The 21,126-nt window shown below is 47.3% G+C and overlaps 1 protein-coding gene across 3 annotated transcripts in view; it reads left to right on the top strand.

The window, feature by feature from the left end:
- adam23a (ADAM metallopeptidase domain 23a) overlaps positions 1 to 21,126 on the top strand; it is a 119,723-nt gene that overhangs the window by 11,629 nt on the left and 86,968 nt on the right. For all 3 annotated transcript variants that reach the window (XM_078403651.1, XM_078403648.1, XM_078403649.1), the window contains exon 3: positions 9,177 to 9,253. In XM_078403651.1, coding sequence (XP_078259777.1) covers positions 9,177 to 9,253 — 77 coding nt within the window. The remainder of the gene's footprint in view (positions 1 to 9,176; positions 9,254 to 21,126) is intronic.

Genomic DNA, 21,126 nt, shown 5'->3' with positions numbered 1-21,126 from the left:
CAATGCTGACCATTAATTACCCATTTCATCTGATCCTGCACTAATTCCAGTTTATCCTCCTTGAATCGTAGTCAATTTCCCTCCTGATTCTACCTCTATCCTACATAAATTACCCTGGTAATACGCACATCTTTGGCTTGTGGGAGCACCTGGGGCAATGTCCATCTCCCTACTGACAACATTGATGGTCAGGATTTTCCCAGGTCTCTGGCATTATGAGGTGCCAGCTGTGCCACTATGCCATCCATCTTAAAATGTTGCTTCAAATGCAACTTAAAAGTTCGTTCTCTTGCTGATGCGTTGTGTTTTGGCAACTTCATCCTGGATGCAGGAGTGTATTACTCCAGTTGATATAGAAAAGTTTGGAAGTATTCAGCAGATGAGCCAGGCACTGTGGTAAGAGAAACAGTCAACGTTTCCTGCTCGAGACCCTTCAGTTCTGATGAAAGGACTTAGATTCTCTTTTCACAGATGCAGCCTCTCCTCTGGAGTGATTCCAACCTTTTCTATTTCAGATTAATCCAGGAATATCCGGGAGAATGAGAGCTTCATACATAGGAGTTATAACGAGTCACGCCTAAGGTACAGGAAGAGAGTAGATGTGTGACCATGAGGAAAGACAGTACTCGGAGAGTGCAGGTGATCCCTGTGGCCATTCCCCTTCAAAACAGATATACCCTTTTGGATACTGTTGAGAGGATGACCCATCAGGGGAGAGCAGCATAGCAGTCAGGTCTGCACATCAAACTGGCTCAGTGGGAAGGGTGATGTCAGGTAGAGCCATAGTGGTAGGAGATACCTTCGTTACGGTGACAGCCAGAAGATTCTGTGGCAACATTGAGATTCCAGGATGGCATGCTGTCTCCTCGATGTCTGAGCAACTGCATGCCATTCTAAAGGGGATGGGTGAGCAGCCAGAAGTTGTGCATGTTGGCGCAAATGACCTGGGCAGGAAAAGGGAAGAGAACCTGTAAAATGAATATAGGGAGTTAGGCAAAAGGTTGAAAAGCACGACCACCAGCGCAGTGATCTCCAGATTAATCCTGGTGCCACATGCTAGTGAGGGTTGGAGCAGGAAGATAGAACAGATGAATGCGTGGTTGAGGAGTTGGTACAACGGGCAGGGATTCAGAGTTTTGGACCATTGGGATGGTCTCTGTGGCAGAAGTGACCTCTGCAGGAAGGACAGGTTGCACCTGAACTGGAGGGAAACCAATATCCTGGCAGGCAGGCTAACTAGTGGTACTCGGATGGGTTTAAATTAGATGAGCAGGAGAGCGGACTCCAATCCAGGACTGAGGTAGGTGAGAGGCTGAAAGTTAGTACGGAACGTGATGAAAGGAAATTCAGGGGCAGGATAAGCAGGAGCATGGCAGGCCACAAGGAAGGACTGAATTAAATTGCATGTATTTTAAAGCAAGAGGACTGACCGTTAAGGCAGATGAACTCAGTGCATGGCCAGATAAATGTGACTGGGATGTTGTAGCCATTATGGAAACCTGGAAATGAGAAGGACAGGACTGGCAGCTTAATGTTCCAGAGTACAGGTGCTACAGGCAAGATAGAGGAGGGGGGTGTTGCTTTATTGGTTAAGATGGGTCACACAGCAGTAGTCCAAGATGACATTACTAATGTTGTCCAGTGAGGCCATATGGGTGGAGCTGAGTGATAATCTTGTTGGGAGTGTACTATAGGCCCCCAAATAGTCAACAGGAATTAGAAGACAAATATGCCAGGAAATTGTAGGCAGCTGCAAGATTAATACCTTAGGTATCACAAAATGCTGGAGTAACTCAGCAGGTCAGGCAGCATCTAGGAGAGAGGGAATGGGTGATGTTTCGGGTCGAAACCCTTCTTCAGTGACCTTTGTCATTGTAGTGGATTTTAACTTTCCCAATATAGACTGGGACTGTCATGGTGCCAAGTGCTTAAACAGGATGGAATATGTTAAATATATTCAGGAAAGTTTCATAGGAAAGAGCTGCAGATGTTGGTTTAAATCGAAGGTAGACACAAAATGCTGGAGTAACTCACAGGGACAGGCAACATCTGAAGAAGGGTCTCGACCCGAAACATCACCCATTCCTTCCCTCCAGAGATGCTGCTTGTCCCGCTGAGTTACTCCAGCATTTTGTATCTACCTTCAGGAAAGTTTCCTCAGGCAATATGTAGAGGGCTCTACAAGGGAGAGGGAAAAGCTAGAATCTAGGGTGGGGGAATCTAGAACCAGAGGTCATAGGTTTAAGGTGAGAGGGGAAAGATTTAATAGCAATCTGGGTGCAACATTTTCCACACAGAAGGTGGTAGATGTATGGAACGAGCCGCCAGAGGAGATAGTTGAGCAGGTACTGTAACAACATTCAGAACATTTGGACTGGTACATGGATAGGAAAGGTTTAGGGGGATATGGGCCGAACATGGGCAGGTGGGACGCATAGATGGAGCATCTAGGTTGGCATGGGCAAGTTGGGCTGAAGGGCCTGTTTCCATGCTGTCTAACTCTGTGACTCTATTACCAGCATCTTGCAGTTTAAAAAATTGTTTTGCAGCATTATTTTAGATCTCAGAATTAGCAAAATTAATCCAAGAGATGATTAGGACACCTGAAGTGGAGAATACATGCACTAGATTGAGACTCTGATGAAGGCATGTTGTGAAAAAGTGTGTCTTTATCTTTCTAGATCAGATCCACTCTCCTATATATTGGCAAATGATCCAAAAAGCTCCTCAGAAACGGACAAATTGGGATAACAGGCAGGAGGAGGATCTAGTTTGAGGAGTGGTGTGTGTGAGGGAGAGTGAGGTTTGAGCAACTGAATTGTATAACTTGAAGTTTGCGTAGTTGAAGGCTGCAAATGGTTGGTAAAGGAACTGTGTTCCAGGCAATCTCTGGGTGAAATTGGCCCACTCCAAATCTCCTCTCAATCTTTTACCCGTCGCACTAATTCTGCATCCTCTAGTCTTGTGGTTTCTGGTTTGTGCCTGAAATATCTCGGATATTAATTGGATTCTTTAGCTCAATAAACATAAGTGAAAGTGCTTGGATTTGAAAATGCAATTGGTTGCCGGTCATGTGGCTGGAGAAATGAAGGGAAATATTTGAGTAAGAGAATGTAACCAAGTAAAATCATTGATGAGCATGTCGCTCCAGACCTAATGATAGAAGGAAAGGAAGGGAGTAATTCAACGGGTCAGGATCTCTGAAGAACAAGGATAGGTGACATTGTGACCCTTGCTCAGAACGATTCAGTATTCTGAGTTACTCCAGCACTTTGTGTCGTTTCATTTTGAAGCTAGGCGCCGATGCCGCTGGTCTGCACCCCTTCACCAGTTCTCACGACTGTTGTTGCGGCTCACGTGTAGCCACCGACAGGACGCGCTTGGTCACCGCGGGGTTCCCTCCCTCTCGCCTGCTGTTGCTTCCAAGGTGGAGTATGTTGGCGACTGTGGGGGAGAAGGATGAGGTGACAGTAGGGGGAGGAGGGGGCAGGGTGGAGAGGGGGGTGGAGAGACAAACCCACTGCCCACAGCAAGAAGCAGCTTTTTAACACCAGCATGGTGGGTGTACGGAACAAGCTGGCAGTGGAGGTAATTGAGGCAGGGAATATCCCAACATTTAAGAAACAGTTGGACAGGTACATGGATAGGACAGGTTTGGAGGGATATGGACCAAGCGCAGGCAGGTGGGGCTAGTGTAGCTGGGACATGTTGGCCGGTGTGGGCAAGTTGGGCTGGAAGGCCTGTTTCCACACCGTATTACTCTATGACTCAGCAGCAGGTGAAAGGGAGGGAGCTCATGGCGACCGAGTGCATTCTGTCCGTGGCAACGGCCCGATGAAAGCGCTGTCCCCAGGAGCTACAACGTGAGCCTCCACAACAGCTGTGTCACTGGATGCTGCAGTGGGTGAAGAAGGGCTCACTAGTGCACCTTGCTTGCCGGGAGTGGGGTTGGAAGCCAGGGCTCTAAATGGCGGGGGAGATGGTGCGAGCTGGGAATGGGTCAGCAGGTCATTCCATTCACATTTAGTTTACACTTTATTTGTTTTAATCAGGTTTCTGAAACTCTATGGTGCTTTAGAGAAAAGAGAGGGGTGTCATTAGTGGGCATGGGGTACATTGTCGTTTCATTGACATGTGATCTCTATTGGTCTTGAAAAACGGATAATCCGGAAAGGCTCTGGAACCCAGGGTGCCGGACAATCGATATTCTACCTGTATTCGTTGTAAGCCACTGCTTTTGTTGAAACAACTGTCTTGTTCCTTACGGGAACTCCTGCTCATTGGCAGCAGGTGGTGACCTGAGTGTTAGAATTAATTGGCGCAGGGAAGCTCCATTAGCACTGCCCTGCACTTGCCCCCATAAGAGTAAGATGTGTTTTCTGCACACGCTTCACATTGACATAGATCAGGTTCAATAAATGGTGACCTCCAGGTGGAGTTCAAGTGGATGACATCATCATGACTGAAATGAAACCCATATTTTGTCAGCAAGTGATTACACTTCCTAACCTTTAGCAAAAATTCAGATAATTATGCTGTAAAAGGCCATTAGCTAGCAAGCCTGAGAATTAGCAAGCAAAGCTTTTTTTGTTAATGGTTGTGAGAAATCGTGATGAACTCTGACAACTTTGTTTTGAGATACAGTTGGTCATTTCTGTGTGAGCAAACCCTACCCCACTGTATCATAATTAGTACCTTTCTCGAAATTTCAAGAGGTTACTGATCAATATAGTGGTGCAGCAGATAGACCTTCTGTCTCGCAGTGCCAGAGATGCAGGTTCGATCACAACATTTGGTGCTGTCTATGTGGAGTTTGCATGGTCTCCCTGTGAGCACATGACTTTCCTTCCACGTATCAAAGACATGTATGTAGGTTAATTAGCCCCTGTAATTTATACTTGGGGGGGGTTGGTAGAAAACAAGACTCAAATGGGAGTTGAGAGAGCATAATGTAAGGTTACAAGGAAATGGAGAGGGAGCAATGGGACTGATGGAATGTTCTAATGGTAGCCAGCATGCGACTGAGGGCCTGAATGGTCTCCTGTGTTATAAGATCTGTCTTCTAACTTTGTTTTGTACATATTCCTGAAGGTTTGAACAAATCCCTAGACTTATTTTGGCCAGTGAAGTCTTCTTCTTGCGTATGGTGTGCGCAGCCTAAAGTTGTAGGTCAAGGGTAGACATCCAGGCCAGGGCAGCAGCAGCTGCTGGGTGGATGGCCTTGATGCCACCAGGGAAAAGCCTCATTGAGCAGTCATTCACGATGTGTGGGATGGTCTGGTCTGGTCTGGATATCTGCAGTCGCAAGCAGGGCTGTCTATCATCCCCCACTTGTGCAGGTGATGAGCTGTTCTTGCATGGAGGGTGCAGATCCTGTTCAGGGTTAGCTATTGTTTGCGATGGAGGTCAAATCCCGGTGGTTTCACTGTGGGGTCTGTGTTGACCTCTCTGTTGTTGGTGTTGGCATCTTTCCAGGCTCTGCGCCACTCAGTCTTGGGGTCAAAATCTTCCAGGGATTTGGCTGAAGACCAGAAGGGTTTGCAGGACTTCAGGTGCAGGTTGGGCAGATTGTTCAACTCAGCATGGATGGGAAGGTCAGGGTTAGCCTCGATGATGCACCAATCTTTCAACATCCTCTCTCCTGTATGCTGGGAGAGGCGATGTGGGAGAGGACACGGAGCCACAGCAAAGGTGTTTGCTTAAGTGTCCCTGTAATGACCCGCATTGCAGAGTTAAGGACAGTTCAACTTGTTTGGTGTGGCAACTATTAGCCCAAGGTGTTGAGCAAAACTCGGCTGTTGAGTAGACTTGGGCTAAGCTTGCGGTACAGAGGGTGTGTGCATTGGATCCCCAGCTGTTGCCTGTAAGTTTCCTGATGATGTTGGGGGGCGGGGTTGGGGGAAACATTTTTAATCTCATACCTTGAGGGAGATACGACTTTTTCTCTATCGTATCTCCGTCCGCACTGCAGACGTAACATCGCGGAGCTGGTGATCCCTTTGCCAGGGATCCACCTCAGAAGCTCCAACCGCGGGAGCCTGTGAACTTAACATCGCGGAGCTCCAAGCGGGAGCTTCGACCGCACTGACGCGGGAGCTTCGACCGCCGGCTGCGGATGGTTCGACTCCCCCAACTATGGGAGAATAAAGAGGGAAGAATATTAAACTTTATTGCCTTGCATCACAGTGAGGAATGTGGGGAATCTGGTGTGGTGGATATTTATGTTAACTTTTATGTAGTTGTGTGTCGGTGCTTTTTTTAGTCTGGCTGTATGGCCTCATTGGTACATGTGACAATAAACTGACCTTGAAAGCTTGAAAACCTCCTGACTTCCAGTTGAGTTTGTTGCCCGTCGACTATTGCTTCTTCCAACAGCTGCATTCAGTTGTAAGGTTGGCTGGGTTTATAGCATAATTGATTGGTTCCCAAGCGGCACATGTGGATGGCACAGTAGTGCAGCTGGATGGCACTTTTAAATAGATAGTAAAGCTGCTGCCTCACAGATCCAGCGATCCTGGTTCAATGTGGAATTGATTTACTTCTGTTACTTAAGGGCGGCACGGTGGCGCAGCGGTAGACTTGCTGCCTTACAGTGAATGCAGTGCTGGAAACTCGGGTTCGATCCTGAATACGGGCGTCGTCTGTACGGGGTTTGTACGTTCTCCCCGTGACCTGCGTGGGTTTTCTCCGAGATCTTCGGTTTCCTCCCACACTCCGAAGACGTACAGGTATGTAGGTTAATTGGCTGGGCAAATGTAAAAATTGTCCCTAGTGTGTGTAGGATAATGTTAATGTGCAGGGATCGCTGGGCGGCGCGGACCCGGTGGGCCGAAGAGCCTGTGTCCGCGCTGTATCTCTAAATCTAAATCAGAGATACAGTGAAAATCTTTGTTTTTGTGTGCTGTACAGGCAATTCATACCGTTCATGATTATGTAGAAACAAGGAACTGCAGGCGCTGGTTTACAAAAAAAGAACAGATGCTGGTTTACTCCAACTACATTCCTTCCTCTGGCTTCACAATTCACAACTCTTCAATTCTTTTATCTCATACCATTTTTTTCATCCCCGGCCTTTGTCCAACCGTCTACCTATTTAAAAAAAAAACCTTGCCTGTGTTCACCTATTATCTTTACAGCTTAGTCCTGCCCCTCCTTTCTTCCAGCTTCCTTTACTCCCCCACCCCCCTCCATCCACAGTCAGTCTTAAAGAAGGGTCCATACCTGAAAAACCTCCGATCCATGTTCTCTAGGGATGCTGCCTGACCTGCTGAGTTACTCCAACACTTTGCATCGATACATGATGACATCAGGTCGTACAAAAGAGAAAATAAACAAGAGTACAGAATATAGTGTTACAGCTGCAGAAGAAATGCAGATTAAAAAAACAGGAGCAAGGGTCACAACGAGGCAGATTAGTAGTATAAGAAAATAACTGCAGATGCTAGTACAAATCGATTTATTCACAAAATGCTGGAGTAACTCAGCAGGTCAGGCAGCATCTCGGGAGAGAAGGAATGGGTGACGTTTCGGGTCGAGACCCTTCTTCAGACTAGTAGATTGGAAATGCATCCTTGGCATATGAGAATTCTGTTCGAGAGTCTGATAACAGAAGGGAAGAAGCTGTTATTGAATCTGATGATGTGTGCTTTCAAGCTTTTGTATCTTCTGCTCCATGGAAGAAGAGAGGATGAGAGTGTGAATGTGGGTGTGACTGATGATGCTGCTTTTAATAAGTTGAACTTGATTACACGCACAACTCTGCAATTCCTTGCTGTCTTCGGCAGGGCAGTTTCCATTTCAGTCTGTGATGCATCCAGATCGGATGCTTTCTGTGGTGCCTCTGTAGATGAGAGTTTTTGGAGACGTCAAATTTCCTTAGCCTTCTGAGGAAGTTGAGGTTTTGGTATGCTTTCTTAGCTATAGCGTTGGTTGGTGCCTATTTATGCCCAGAAATGTGGATATGGGAGTTGTGGGACAGGATGGGCCAGACCTGCTGGTAGTGTGCTGTGCTTTGCTTGTATCAGGAAGCCTGTCAGGAAGGGCACCATCATGCTCGCCTGTAAGACTCAAGGGAAGGGATCAGAAACTGGCAACACACCTCTTTTCGCTTAATGTGGATTGTAAGACTCAGCATGAGGCCATCACCAACTGAGCCAAGTCTGCTCTGGGAGAAATGATCAACCCAGACCAGATTCCTGACAGCCTTGCACTGCTCAAGGATGTGGTTGTTGCACATGGAATGTGGAGGAGTTTGGGGGCTTGGGATAGACACTTCCCTGGTCAGTGTGGATCAGCTAAAGGCCTTTGACAGGATGTAGAAACAAGGAACTGCAGATTCTGGTAAACAAAAAAACCTGCAAAATGCTGGAGTAACTCGGGGTCAGGCAGCATCCCTGGAGACCATGGATAAGTGACGTTTCAGGTTGGGACCCTTCTTTAGGTATGTTCTCCAGGGATGCTGCCTGACCAGCTGTGTTGCTCCAGCACTTTGTCTCCCTGCGTTTGACAGGATATCGCACAAGTACCCCCAGCTCAGAAATGGCACCCGCAGACCTCTAGAGAAAGAGGGGAAATGGCGCAAACATGATAGCTGCTTCAAGGTGCATGCTGACCCAAGGTATGCAAGCACCAAGAATCACTGTGCTGAAATTCTGACCATCTCCCCTGTTGCAAAAGGCAGTTTTTCCTGTTGGGCTATTCCATATCACATGTCCTTCTTAGAACACGTTATCCACAAGGGGACCATTTTATCACAAATCAATCGGGCAGTGGTCTGAAGCAAATGTGTTCGGAGGCTCTCAGGATAAAGAGATGGGGGACACGAGGGGGTAGTTCCCTGAAAGACTGTCATTACCAGAACTTCCAAACAGGCGCAGGACCTGGGTTCTGAGAAAGGCCACTTTAATTGGACGGTTGGTGTCTAGTCAGGAGGTTGGTCATGCTGCTCTCATTCAGGATGTGCTGGGAATGAAACTTGCCCTTCACTTGAGTATGCCTTTCCTCGGAATGTTCTAATGTCAAGTAATGGTATTAACAGAAAATATTTACATGAATATGCTATGGTATAATTTAGATTTTTTAAAGATTAAAGCAAACTATCATATAAAAAAAGTGCTGGTCGAGGCCTATTGTTAGTAAAATTATTATTAACGTTTCTCTCTTGCTTACTCCCACAGGCTGTGCATCTTACTCATGCAAGTTTCCAGATCGAGGCCTTTGACACCACCTTTATCCTAGATATTACACTGAACCAGTGAGTACCAACTTCCCTGTGCACACAGAAACATGGATTGTAATTGATTTACGAGCAATGGATGCTATTTATTCACAAAATGGTGGAGTAACTCAGCAGGTCAGGCAGCATCTCAGGAGAGAAGGAATGGGTGACGTTTCGGGTCGAGACCCTTCTTCAGACTGATGTCAGGTGGACGGGACAAAGGAAGGATATAGGTGGAGACAGGAAGATAGAGGGAGATCTGGGAAGGGGGAGGGGAAGAGAGGGACAGAGGAACTATCTAAAGTTGGAAGTCGATGTTCATACCACTGGGCTGCAAGCTGCCCAGGCGAAATATGAGGTGCTGTTCCTCCAATCTCCGGTGGGCCTCACTATGGCACTGGAGGAGGCCCTTGACAGAAAGGTCAGACTGGGAATGGGAGGGGGAGTTGAAGTGCTCGGTCACCGGGAGATCAGTTTGGCCAATGCGGACCGAGCGCAGGTGTTGAGCGAAGCGATCGCCGAGCCTGCGTTTGGTTTCGCCGACGTAAATAAGTTGACATCTGGAGCAGTGGATGCAATAGATGAGGTTGGAGGAGGTGCAGGTGAACCTCTGTCTCACCTGGAAAGACTGATTGGGTCCTATTTTTGACCCCTCAAGCATGTGGCACTCGGCTTAATCCAGAGATTATTATCCTTGAGGTATTTTTAACCTTTTTCTTAACTCCCCATATTTACTCCTCAGGACCTCATCACCCTTTCCCTCTGTCATTGGTACCAATGTGCACAACGACCTCTGGTGGCTCCCCCTCCCCCTTGAGAATGTGCTGCAACTGCTTGAGATTGACTGTGAAATAAAATCGAATCGGTTGTTTTTTGAGGATAGACACAAGGAACTCCAGATTCTGGTTTACAAAATGACACAAAATGCTGGAGTACCTCAACGGGTCAGGTAGCATCTATGGAGAACATAGGTGATGTTTCGGGTTAAGACCCTTCATCAGACTGATTGCAGCAGGGTGGGAAGAAAACTGGAAGAGAGGTGGCGTTGGGACAAAGCCTGCAATAGATAGGTGGATATAGGTGAGGTAATTGGAGTTAAAAAAAAAAAATCACATATTTTTTAGAGATACAGCGCGGAAACGGGCCCTTCGGCCCACCGGGTCCACACCGCCCAGCGATCCCCGCACATTAACACTATCCTACACACACTAGGGACAATTTTTTTAACATTCGCCCAGCCAATTAACCTACATACCTGTACGTCTTTGGAGTGTGGGAGGAAACCGAAGATCTCGGAGAAAACCCACGCAGGTCACGGGAAGAACGTACAAACTCCGTACAGACGGCGCCTGTAGTCAGGATCGAACCTGAGTCTCCGGCGCTTCATTCGCTGTAAGGCAGCAACTCTACCGCTGCGCCACCGTGCCGCAGTTGTGTGGACAAAGGACAGAGAGGTGAAGAAGACTAAAGGGTAGGAGATAAGGAGGAAAGAGGTGTGAAATGTAAAGTCAGAGGAAGAGTTATAGGTGGAAGGGGTAAGGGATGTTGTTGGTTAGTTACCTAAAATTGCTAAATTCAATGTTTGTATCATTGGGTTTTTAAGCTACCCAAGCAGAATTTGAGGTGCTTTTCCTCCAGGTTTTGTGCGGTCTTGGTCTGGCTGTGGAGGAGGCCCAGGACAGAAAGGTCAATGTGGTAATGGGAAGAGGAGTTAAAATGGTTAGCAACCAAAAGATCCAGCAGGCCTTGGTGACCAAGCGCTGAGGGGATGTCGCAGTTTGAGATGTTAAATTGTGGGCTACATCTCACACCCTCTTGGATCGTGTATTTGATTCGGTGGAGTCAAGAAAAGAGAGTGCTTCATTGTCATTTGCTTTGGGTCTGCATGATGTCATAAATCCTTGATTGGCTGCAAAGTGCTCGAAGAGCCCTGAAATGGTGAAAGAAACTGAAAAAACTGGAAGCCTGTCTCCTGTTATTAGGTAAATGGTTAATGTAAAGCAAAGCAACAGCAAGGTCAGGAATGCTACCAGAATTTGAGAATAGAATCTACTTTCCTTTCCCTGCATGTTTGTGGCTTTGCAGATGCAGCTAAATCCAAGTATCAATTACTGTCTTTGATGAATAGCTGGTTGAAACACTGAGGAACTGAAAATAATTAATCATTTGATCGTCTCTTGGGCAATGAGAGCGTGGCACCCTCAGTGATGAGCCAGCGTGTAGCTTTTAGATCGTACCGCAATCTCATCTGTCGGTGATTGGTTGCTGTGAGTGATAGGTCTATTGCTCACCTCAACTTCAAAGTTGGTATTTTCTGGTCTTTAATTATGTTCTTGGTGACAATTAAGCTACTTCATGAAGTGCTTCATGGTATCCTGAGACTCGGCAAAGTGTTTTCTAAATGCAGATCTTTATTCCATTCCCATATCTTTATATCCTTTCACTTTTTGGATTTGGGCCAAACAATCGCTGGAAATTTGTTGTCTCTGCACTTTGCCTAAAGGTGCATACTACTTTAATAAATAGTCTGTGGATTATCTTCAGTTTTCATGCATTGCCTGCTATATTCCCCTTTGTGTAATAGTTATATTGGCTACGGCATGCTTTAATAATTATCTGGTTAATGGCGAGGAATCTTTGAAGGATTGGTGCAAGCTAAGCCCTTAAGCAATATTCTTAAAACCTGCCTGATACAAACTGGCATGAAGATCCCTGGTCATTTCCTTTTGGATTGGGAAGTCTAATTGAGTCCGGGAACCAGCCAGCACATTTGTTTCCCAAGGGCGAGCATGGCTTGGTTGCTTCCTCTGGCGGGTCAGACTGTTAAAGTCTGCAACAGCAACCTTCGAAATGCAAGTGGCATTGGGATGAGCACTTAAATTGTCAAGGCCTGGTAGGTTACTGATCAAATGCACATAAATGGGACTGGTTTAGATAGATGGATAGATACGTATTGGTTGGCATAGACATGATGGGCCAAAAGGCCCGTTTCTGTGCTGAATGACTAACTCTGTGCCACAGTTTCAGGTTTCATCTGTTTTTCCTTTGCAATTCCCTTATAATATAGTAAGGGGTGGTGGTCGAGGCAGATCAATAGTGGTGGTGGAAGCAGATAAATAGTGTCTTTTAAGAGGCTTTTGGATAGACACGAATATGTATGGCACATGCCAGCAGAAGGCATTAGTTTAAGTAGACATCATGTTCACCACTGACATTGTGTGCCAAAGGGCTATACTGTTCTATGTTCTATGACCCTTCTCCCCAGCAATAACCCAGCATTCTGTACGTGAGGAGGCCACAACAATCCAGGCTACAGTGGTTGAACAGTGAGAGACCCTCTCATTCATTTTAATCTGCAACACCTACTGTGTTTATTCTGCAATCAAAGCACATCCCTTTTGTTTCCTCAAAAGATTGTCCACTCAAGACTTTTCCAGATGCTGTGGGATTCCATTGTGTTCGCCACTACCAGTGCAGACAGAATGAGGAAAGTGTACGACAGCTGGTGTGAAAAGATTGATGAGTTTACAATCTCTCGACGGGTCTCAAGTGGAGTCTGGACCTAATTCTGTCAGACTGCCATTTTGGGCTATGTTTTTCACCACCCTGGGCACCTCCCATCTATTGTACCCCCAGGAACCTTTGTTGGACCACACTTGAAAATTTGCCTCATAGTGTATTTGTTTAACTGGCCATCAGCTGCAGTTCAGGAAGGAAGCTGTTCTTTGATTATCACTTTATCTTGCTTGACCACACACCAGTAGAAGGGTGAAGAGAAACGCTGCTCCCCAGCTCAAGGTCTTTGAACCAACTTTAGCATTACAGAATGCTTTACCACCTCATTATGCATTGGGCAAGGTTGAATTGATCTGTCTGCCCATCACCCCCCCCCCCCCCCCCCCCAGCTCTCCATCCACCCACCTGGCTCCCCTTATCACCTATCAGCCGACTCACCCTCCCACTACCCTCTTCCTATTGGATTTCTCCCCTCCACACTCTTAGTCCTGATGCAGGGTCTCAACCTGAAACATTGACCATGCCTCTGCCTTTGCAGGTGCTGCCTGGCCCACTGAGCTCACCCAGAAGATTGTTTGTTTTATTTGCTCCAGATTTCGGCATCTGCAATCGCTTGTTTCTACAGATTGAACGGATATTGTGCTTTCATAGAGTCAAAGGGACACGCACAGTATGAAAGCAGGTCCTTCGTCTCACTGTCTACCCCACCTGACAATCATCCATTTACACATCTGACATGATCCCATGATTTATTCTTTCACCAACTCCTCTCACTAATCTGCCCACAAGGGGCAATTTACAGCAGCCAATTAACCGATTAACGTATGTCTTTGGGATATAGAAGGGAACTGGAGCACCAGGAGAAAGTCCATTTGGTTACAGACAGAACATGCAAACTCCACATAGACAGTGCCCTAGGTCAGGATCAAACCCAGGTGTCTGGCTCTGTGAGGCAGTGGCACTCTACAAGCTGCACCACTGTAGGTTATATGAACAAATATTACATCCCTGAGGGGTGGGGGGATTGAGTTTATTTCCAGTCTTTGATCTCAATTCTCAATTTCTCTTTGTATGGTAGGCTGGTGGTTTCTCTTGCAAAAATGCTTGTCAGGAAAGATGTGCATATACTGCCTTTCACAACATTTCAGAGCTCTGACAACTTGCTTGCATGCCTGCCAGTATGAGGAACCAGTTAACCAGCATTAAATAGTGACTGACAACCTGTTGTTGTTTTGTTAGTTTGCAGATTAGTGTCAGCCAAATCATTTCTCTGCTCTATTCCATCAAAACATGGCGTAGGATCTTTTGCACCTCCATCTCAGTTCAGTGTCTGAATCAGCACTTCTGACCTGCAGCATTCACTCGGTGCTGCATTAGCACCTCCCACTAGAGTTTGCTTTCAAGATTCTGGATTGGGACTTGAACCTGCAGCTTTCTGACTTGAGGCGAATGTTGTCCGGTGATACCCGCAAGATAAATTGTGAATTGGGATCAGATGAAGACACTGCTCTACAGAGTAAAAATGTCTGTCATTTGAAACTGTCAGCATCGATCTAGGCCATGGTGATATCAGTTGTCGGAAGACCGAAGATATGCACTGATATATAATAGGTGTACATCATCTTAATTACTCCTGAGTTAGCAGCGAGCATCTCAAGTCCTTTACAAACAGAAAGCATGACTAACCAGTGCACAACGACGAGTCGATGGAAAATGGGTGGGTGGACTTGCATTGCAGGAGGCTCTAAGAATTGGTACCATCAGTGAGGCAAATATATGGAATGGTGTGCGTTTGGAGCAGTGCCCACTGGGCAGGAAGCATTGGCTTGTAGACAGGCCTCCGATCATGGCAATGGCATTAGGACAAACAACATCAACAGCAACTCTCCTTGCCTATAACACTATTCTGTACTCTGTTTATTTTCTCTTTTTGTCCTACCTGTTGTATCTGTGTATGGCATGATTATATATTATGATTTGGCTGGATACCATTCAAAATCAGGTTTTTCACTACATCTCAGCACATGTGACAATAATAAACCAATATGGGGAGCTACAGAAAACGGACCATAGATCATGCACTTCTGAGAAAAAATGAGGTCACACAGCAGGAAGGGGAACTCAATTATTTCAGACAATGGGTTTTTATCTTGGTTTTGAGGGATATTGTTTGTTTCTGATTTACGGAAGAATTGGCTTACAGTTACTGTTCATGAGCAGAACCTTGCACGATCTTGGATGGCCTCTCAAGAGAACATCAGAGTGGGTATAGTGAATGACTTGCCTCCTTGTCAATAGTGACTTCTCCAGAGCATTGATGGTGTGGGACTTGGTGATGGTAATGCCATTAAATAAAAAGATCTGATGCTGAACATTCAATTGTTTTCTGCACAATTCTCAAGGAATGTTCACTTCCTTAAAGATATTAAGAAAAAGCTATTGATCTCTTGCTATGTGCAGGTTTAATTAAAAGAGAAAGCTTAATAATTTCACCAAAAACTGTTATAAACACTGTTGTACTTCGTGGTCCGGTACCTGTTGTACCTTTAGTGACTCTGGAAGGACCACCAGTACACTTGTGTAAAAGGTTACATTGCTGGAGCTCAACTCCAGGCTGTTTATTCCGTGGCCACCTGCATCCAGAGTGACCGCCTAATCACACCCATCACTTATATACACAACCATACAAAGTAGTTCTTGGATACACAAAGTAGTCCCAGCAATATCACAACATCCCCCATATCTTATATATTACAACATCCCCCTTGTCTTATATAAAATTGTTTTCTTTACCATTCGAGGGCTAAAATATATTTAACAAACAAAACCAAAACACCATTGCTTTTTGCAAACAAAACCAATAACACAACTAAACACAATTGCTTTTTTTTCGCCATCATGGTGGTCACTCCTCTGCGGAATTTCACTCATCTCCGTGTGGTCACTCATCTCCGGGTGGTCACTCACTCCGTGTGGTCACTCCACAGATATATACATTTATACAAAAGCATCAAATATAATACATTAAGCTTTCAGTACACAGATCACTACACAGGTCATTAAACACAAAATATTCATTTTGTTCCACATCTTCCCCTCAAGAAGACGTGCTGTGTAGATCAAACGTAGTGTAGGCTCTAGATGCTCCACCACCATGATTTGCCTGCCACTGCTGGCCTCCCACTGCTGGGTTGGCACTGCTGGGCTCCCACTGCTGGGTTGGCACTGCTGGGCTGCCACTGTTGGGCTCCCACTACTGGGTTGGCACTGCTGGGCTCCCACTGCTGGGCTGGCACTGCTGGGCTCCCATTGCTGGGCTGGCATTGCTGGACTCCCACTGCTGGGCTGGCACTGCTGGGCTCCCACTGCTGGGCTGGCACTGCTGGACTCCCACTGCTGGGCTGGCACTGCTGGGCTCCCACTGCTGGGTTGGCACTGCTGGGTTGGCACTGCTGGGCTCCCACTGCTGGGTTGGCACTGCTGGGCTCCCACTGTTGGGCTGGCACTGCTGTAATCGCGGTGCGCTGGCCCCGCCCACAAGTGCTCCCCGGCAGCTGCCGTTCAACTTTTCGAACGCGCTGCCGCTGGCCCCGCCCACAGGTGCTCCCCGGCCCCGCCCACAGGTGCTCCCGGCAGCTGCCGTTCAACTTTTCGAACGCGCTGCCGCTGGCCCCGCCCACAGGTGCTCCCCGGCCCCGCCCACAGGTGCTCCCGGCAGCTGCCGCTCAAATTCGAACGCGCTGCCGCTGCCTCGGGCCCAGGGCCTCCCGACTCTCCGGTCGACGCGCCTGGGTAAGTACGCAGTGCCTCGGCAATACTGGCCGCTGCACCTCCGCGGGTGGTCGGTCCCTCCGGTCGCCGACCCCCTCCGGTCGCCGCACACCTCCGTAGGTGTCGGTCTCCTCCAGGGCTCTCCCGATCGCCGCACACCTCCGTGGGTGTCAGCCTCCCCCGGTCGCCGCACACCTCCGTGGGTGTCGGTCTTACCGGTCGCCGCACACCTCCGTGGGTGTCGGTCTGCCCCGGTCACCGCACACCTCCGTGGGTGTCGGGTCTCCCGGTCTTTCCGGTCACCGCACAACTCCGTGGGTGTCGGGTCTCCCGGTCGCCGCACACCTCCGTGGGTGTCAGCCTCCCCCGGGGCTCTCCCGGTCGCCGCACACCTCCGTGGGTGTCGGTCTCCTCCGGGGCTCTCCCGGTCGCCGCACACCCACTATGGGTGTCGGTCTTCCCCGGTCACCGCACACCTCTGTGGGTGTCGGGTCTCCCGGTCTCCTACAGTTGCCGCACACCTCCATGGGTGTCGGTCTTCCCCGGTCACCGCACATCTCTGTGTGTGTCGGGTCTCCCAGTCTTCCCCGGTCACCGCACATCTCTGTGTGTGTCGGGTCTCCCGGTCTTCCCCGGTCACCGCACATCTCCGTGTGTGTCGGGTCTCCCGGTCTCTCCCCCGCGAAGCAGTCGCAGGCTTCTAATCTCGGGCCTACACAGGTGCTGGGGCGCTACGTGGGCCTACACGCACCGCCCCCAGCTGCTGGCAGCGTCACGTCGGCAACTCGGCGCCGACTACTGAGCAGGTAACTATACCAACTCACACTGGCCCTGTCGGGATGCACTCCAAATGTCCCGTACCGAGCTGGAAACTTTTCTTTTGTTTTGTTTCCCTTCAGGGCTTTTTTTCTTCTTCTTTTTTTTCTTCTTTTTAACCTTTTCTGCTCGGGCATGCTTCATTCCCTCCCTAGGCGAAACACCAAGCCGCTGCCACCATGTTGTACTTCGTGGTCCGGTACCTGTTGTACCTTTAGTGACTCTGGACGGACCACAAGTACACGTGTATAAAAATGTTATCATGGTGCAGCTTGTACTCCAGGCTGTTTCTTCCAAGGCCGCCTGGATCCAGAGTGACCGCCTAATCACACCCATCACTTATATACACAGCCATACAAAGTAGTTCTTGGATACACAAAGTAGTCCCAGCAATATCACAACAAACACCAGCCCTGGGAATGTCTGAGAAACTAGAAAAGGAAGACCAGAAAATCGTTGATGTTAGAATAAGATACTAGCAGGAAGTGTAAAAACAGCTTGTGTGCTGTTATGCACAATTATGCATAAATGCGTTGGCAGCAGAATACACAAAGACACAGAAATAATGAGGATTTCAATTAAAAAATGTAAATAAAGAACTTAATATAAAGAACGGAAAGTTACTGGAGAAATTTTAGATTATGATCTGAGAAAACCTCGAGGCCTGATTGGTGAGGTTTATGGATTGTTGCAGAAATGGTGGATGCATTGGTCTTGATTATCCATGGTCCAGAGTAATCACCAGGGATTGGAAAATAATTATTGAACCTGACCATAGAGGAGAGGAAGTTTCAGGAGAGTCTTTTGTCAGGAGGGAGATAAATGCCAGAATCCTTCATTAGGGATGTGGTGATAATGCAATAAGCACGTCAGAATTGATGTGCAGCATCAGCATCATTTGTGTTTGAAATATCTGTAATTTTTTCTTGGGGAGTAGATTTCTGGGATATTGTCTTTCAAATGGAGTGGTCCTGCCAACTTGGTCAGCATGGACAATGTGGGCCGAAGACCCTGTTTCTGGTTTCCATGCTATATAGATCGATGAGTCTATGACGGGATAGACATTTGCATTCTGTTTACCTCAGTTGGGATCTAAACTGTGACCTGAGGATACAGAGTAAAGGAAAAATACAATATTTTAAGGCATAATTCACAAAATGGAAGAATATTTGTTTCCTAACAATGAATTGTGGATCCTTGTAAGTGAATTATGGAAAGTTAGTCTGCTAATATAGCAAGCAATTAGGAATAGTACATTGGTATAGCTGTGCCTGGGTTTGATACAAGGGTAATGAAATCTAGGCTGCTGTTTGCTAAGGCTTTGGAGAGACTAAACCTGTTGTTTCGCATTGAGTGTTTTCTTTTCTTTAAGAAAGTATATACCTGGGTTGGAGGAGATACAGTGAAGGTTCACTCTATTGAAATAAAAATATTTCAAAACATTGCTGTCTGTGTGGAATTTGCATGCTCTTTGATAACATGGGTTTCCCCCAGATGCTCCAGTTTCCGGCTACATTCCAAAGATATGCAGGTTGGTAAGTTGATTGAGCACTGTAAATTGCCCCTGGTGTGTAGGTGAATGGTTGAATCTGGTGCAGGTTGGAAGTTTAATTGCCCACTGTAAATTGTTCCTTGTGAACGGGGATGGCACAAGACCCAGAATGGATGCTGATGATAAACAAGAAAGAAAGAATACACTGCAAAGAAATTCCAGACCAGATGATCTTCTATAAAATATTAACTTGGCTGCTGCATTGTGTTCAGTTCTCACAGCAACCAGTCTCTGGAATTCTCGATCTGAGAGCGCATGGAATGTAGTTCAGTGGAGGGGTTCAGAATCATAAGCTGGGAAATGGGTCATTGGGCTCAACTTGTATATGCCAATCAAGATGCCTATATGTGCTACTCCCATTTGCCAGTGTTTGACCCATATCCCTCCAAATGCTTCCTATCCATAAAAGATTCTCAATGCCCTATTATTCTTTTGAATAATCTGAGGAACTGGCACAAAAGCTGAGATGAAACCTGATCAGCCATGATCAAGTCGAAGGGCAGAGCAGGCTTGAGGAGTTGTGGTCTTCTGCTTGTTTTTATTTGTGTGAATAGGACTGATGTCATTTGCTCTGAGAGCTGGCAAAGACTCAATGGGCCAAATGGCCTCCTACTTAGTAAGAAAATATGAAACTAAACCTGAAGGATTGTTTTTCGAAAATTCAGCAGGTTCTATGTCCAGGCTTCAAAAAACGATTGCTGAATTATGCAGCAATGTGCATTTCTGCACCAGTGCAGTTACATGCTGTGCAAGAACACTCGTATACCAACTAAACCCAAAGCAAACTGAACATCACACGCAGTCTATTTTTGGAAGGCGATGTTTATTCCTATCCCCGTCCATTTCTGCTATTTAAATATTTCTAAACCCTCCCTTCCAGTGCTGAGATGGGCATAATGTGTTATTCAAACTGTTGGGTTTGCTGAACGCCAACATCAGCCCCTGTCTCTTGCCCCAGGGTGAGAAGTACAGCCCCATCTTCAGAGGAAGAAGTGTGTGGTCAGCAAATGCAGCTGAGCTGACTTGTTGGAAGGCAGAGTTACACATCCATTGTCTTGGCACATTAGGAGCCCACTCACTGGGTTTATCAATCTGGTGCCAGTGCCTTGGTCTCTCAGACACATGCCCTTTCCCACTGGGCCAGACCATCCCAATTTCAAGCACATGTCAGCATCCATTTTGAAAAATAAAATTGAATTTCCTCACCTTCGTAGGCAGTGCATTTGCGATTAGGATAGTTTCTGGCAAATTTCCTGTGCATCCTTGTTCAAAGATAACTCCAGCTTCACTTCACTTAAAGCCTCCCCTCCTCTTCAACACCTGAATGAGGCATTGACATGCTTCCTGACGTATGCGCTCCGGAACTGAACATTGTGCTTGGCGGAGCCCCAGCTCCTATCTTCATAAAAACCTTGCTGGTTGACATCTCTGCTTCCAGTCCTGCCAGGCTTTCTGCTATATCATCTCTGAATATTTTAATCTCATCCAGTGTACTAGCCACCTCCTTATCAACCATATCCTTGGAGAACACTTTTTCCTTGATAACTCCCTTGTGCCTTTATTTAGGTCCGTAACTAGCTCCCTGTCTCATGCCCTTCTCTACCCTCACCTTCTCCCTCACCTGCCCTCTCCCTTTCCTCAGCCTATCCCTTCTCTCATCCCCACCTCCTTCCTTCCTACTACTCCCTCACTCACCTCCCTTCATCCTCTCTCTTTCCTTACTTCGTCCCTAAATCCCCTCCCTTCCCTCATCCCTAAATACCATTCCTTCTCTCATCTGCTCCCTTCCTCACCCCCTCCTTCCCTACTTCCTTTCTTTACCACCTCCCTCAACACCCTCGCTTCCCTTCCTCATCCCTAAAAACCTCCCTTCCCTCATCTGCTCCCACTCCCCTTCCTTTCCAACCACCTTTTCCCTTCCCTTCCCTATTCCCACATAACTACCAGCACGTCTTCACATCCCACCTAACTTTAACCCAAACCCAGAGCCCCCACCCTGGAGAGCAGCTCAGATTTTGGATCACTGGCTGCGACCTCATTCACAGTGCGGCGACTTACCACCAGCCTCTATCCACGCACTCACCTGGGTCTCAGGTACATGGTGGCGGTCTCTGTGGCGGCAGCCCAGGCACTTCCCGGTGTCCACAACAACGCTGAGACTCCCCACCTTCCCCAGCGCAGGCACCTTCCCTCCCACATCACCGCATGGCTGGATATGAGTGTCGCCTCCACTCACCCCCGGGAGCTGGGGAGT

Source organism: Rhinoraja longicauda, chromosome 8 (assembly GCF_053455715.1).
Source record: "Rhinoraja longicauda isolate Sanriku21f chromosome 8, sRhiLon1.1, whole genome shotgun sequence".
Taxonomy (NCBI): Eukaryota; Metazoa; Chordata; class Chondrichthyes; order Rajiformes; family Arhynchobatidae; genus Rhinoraja; species Rhinoraja longicauda.
This window is presented reverse-complemented; position numbering and strand designations above follow the sequence as displayed.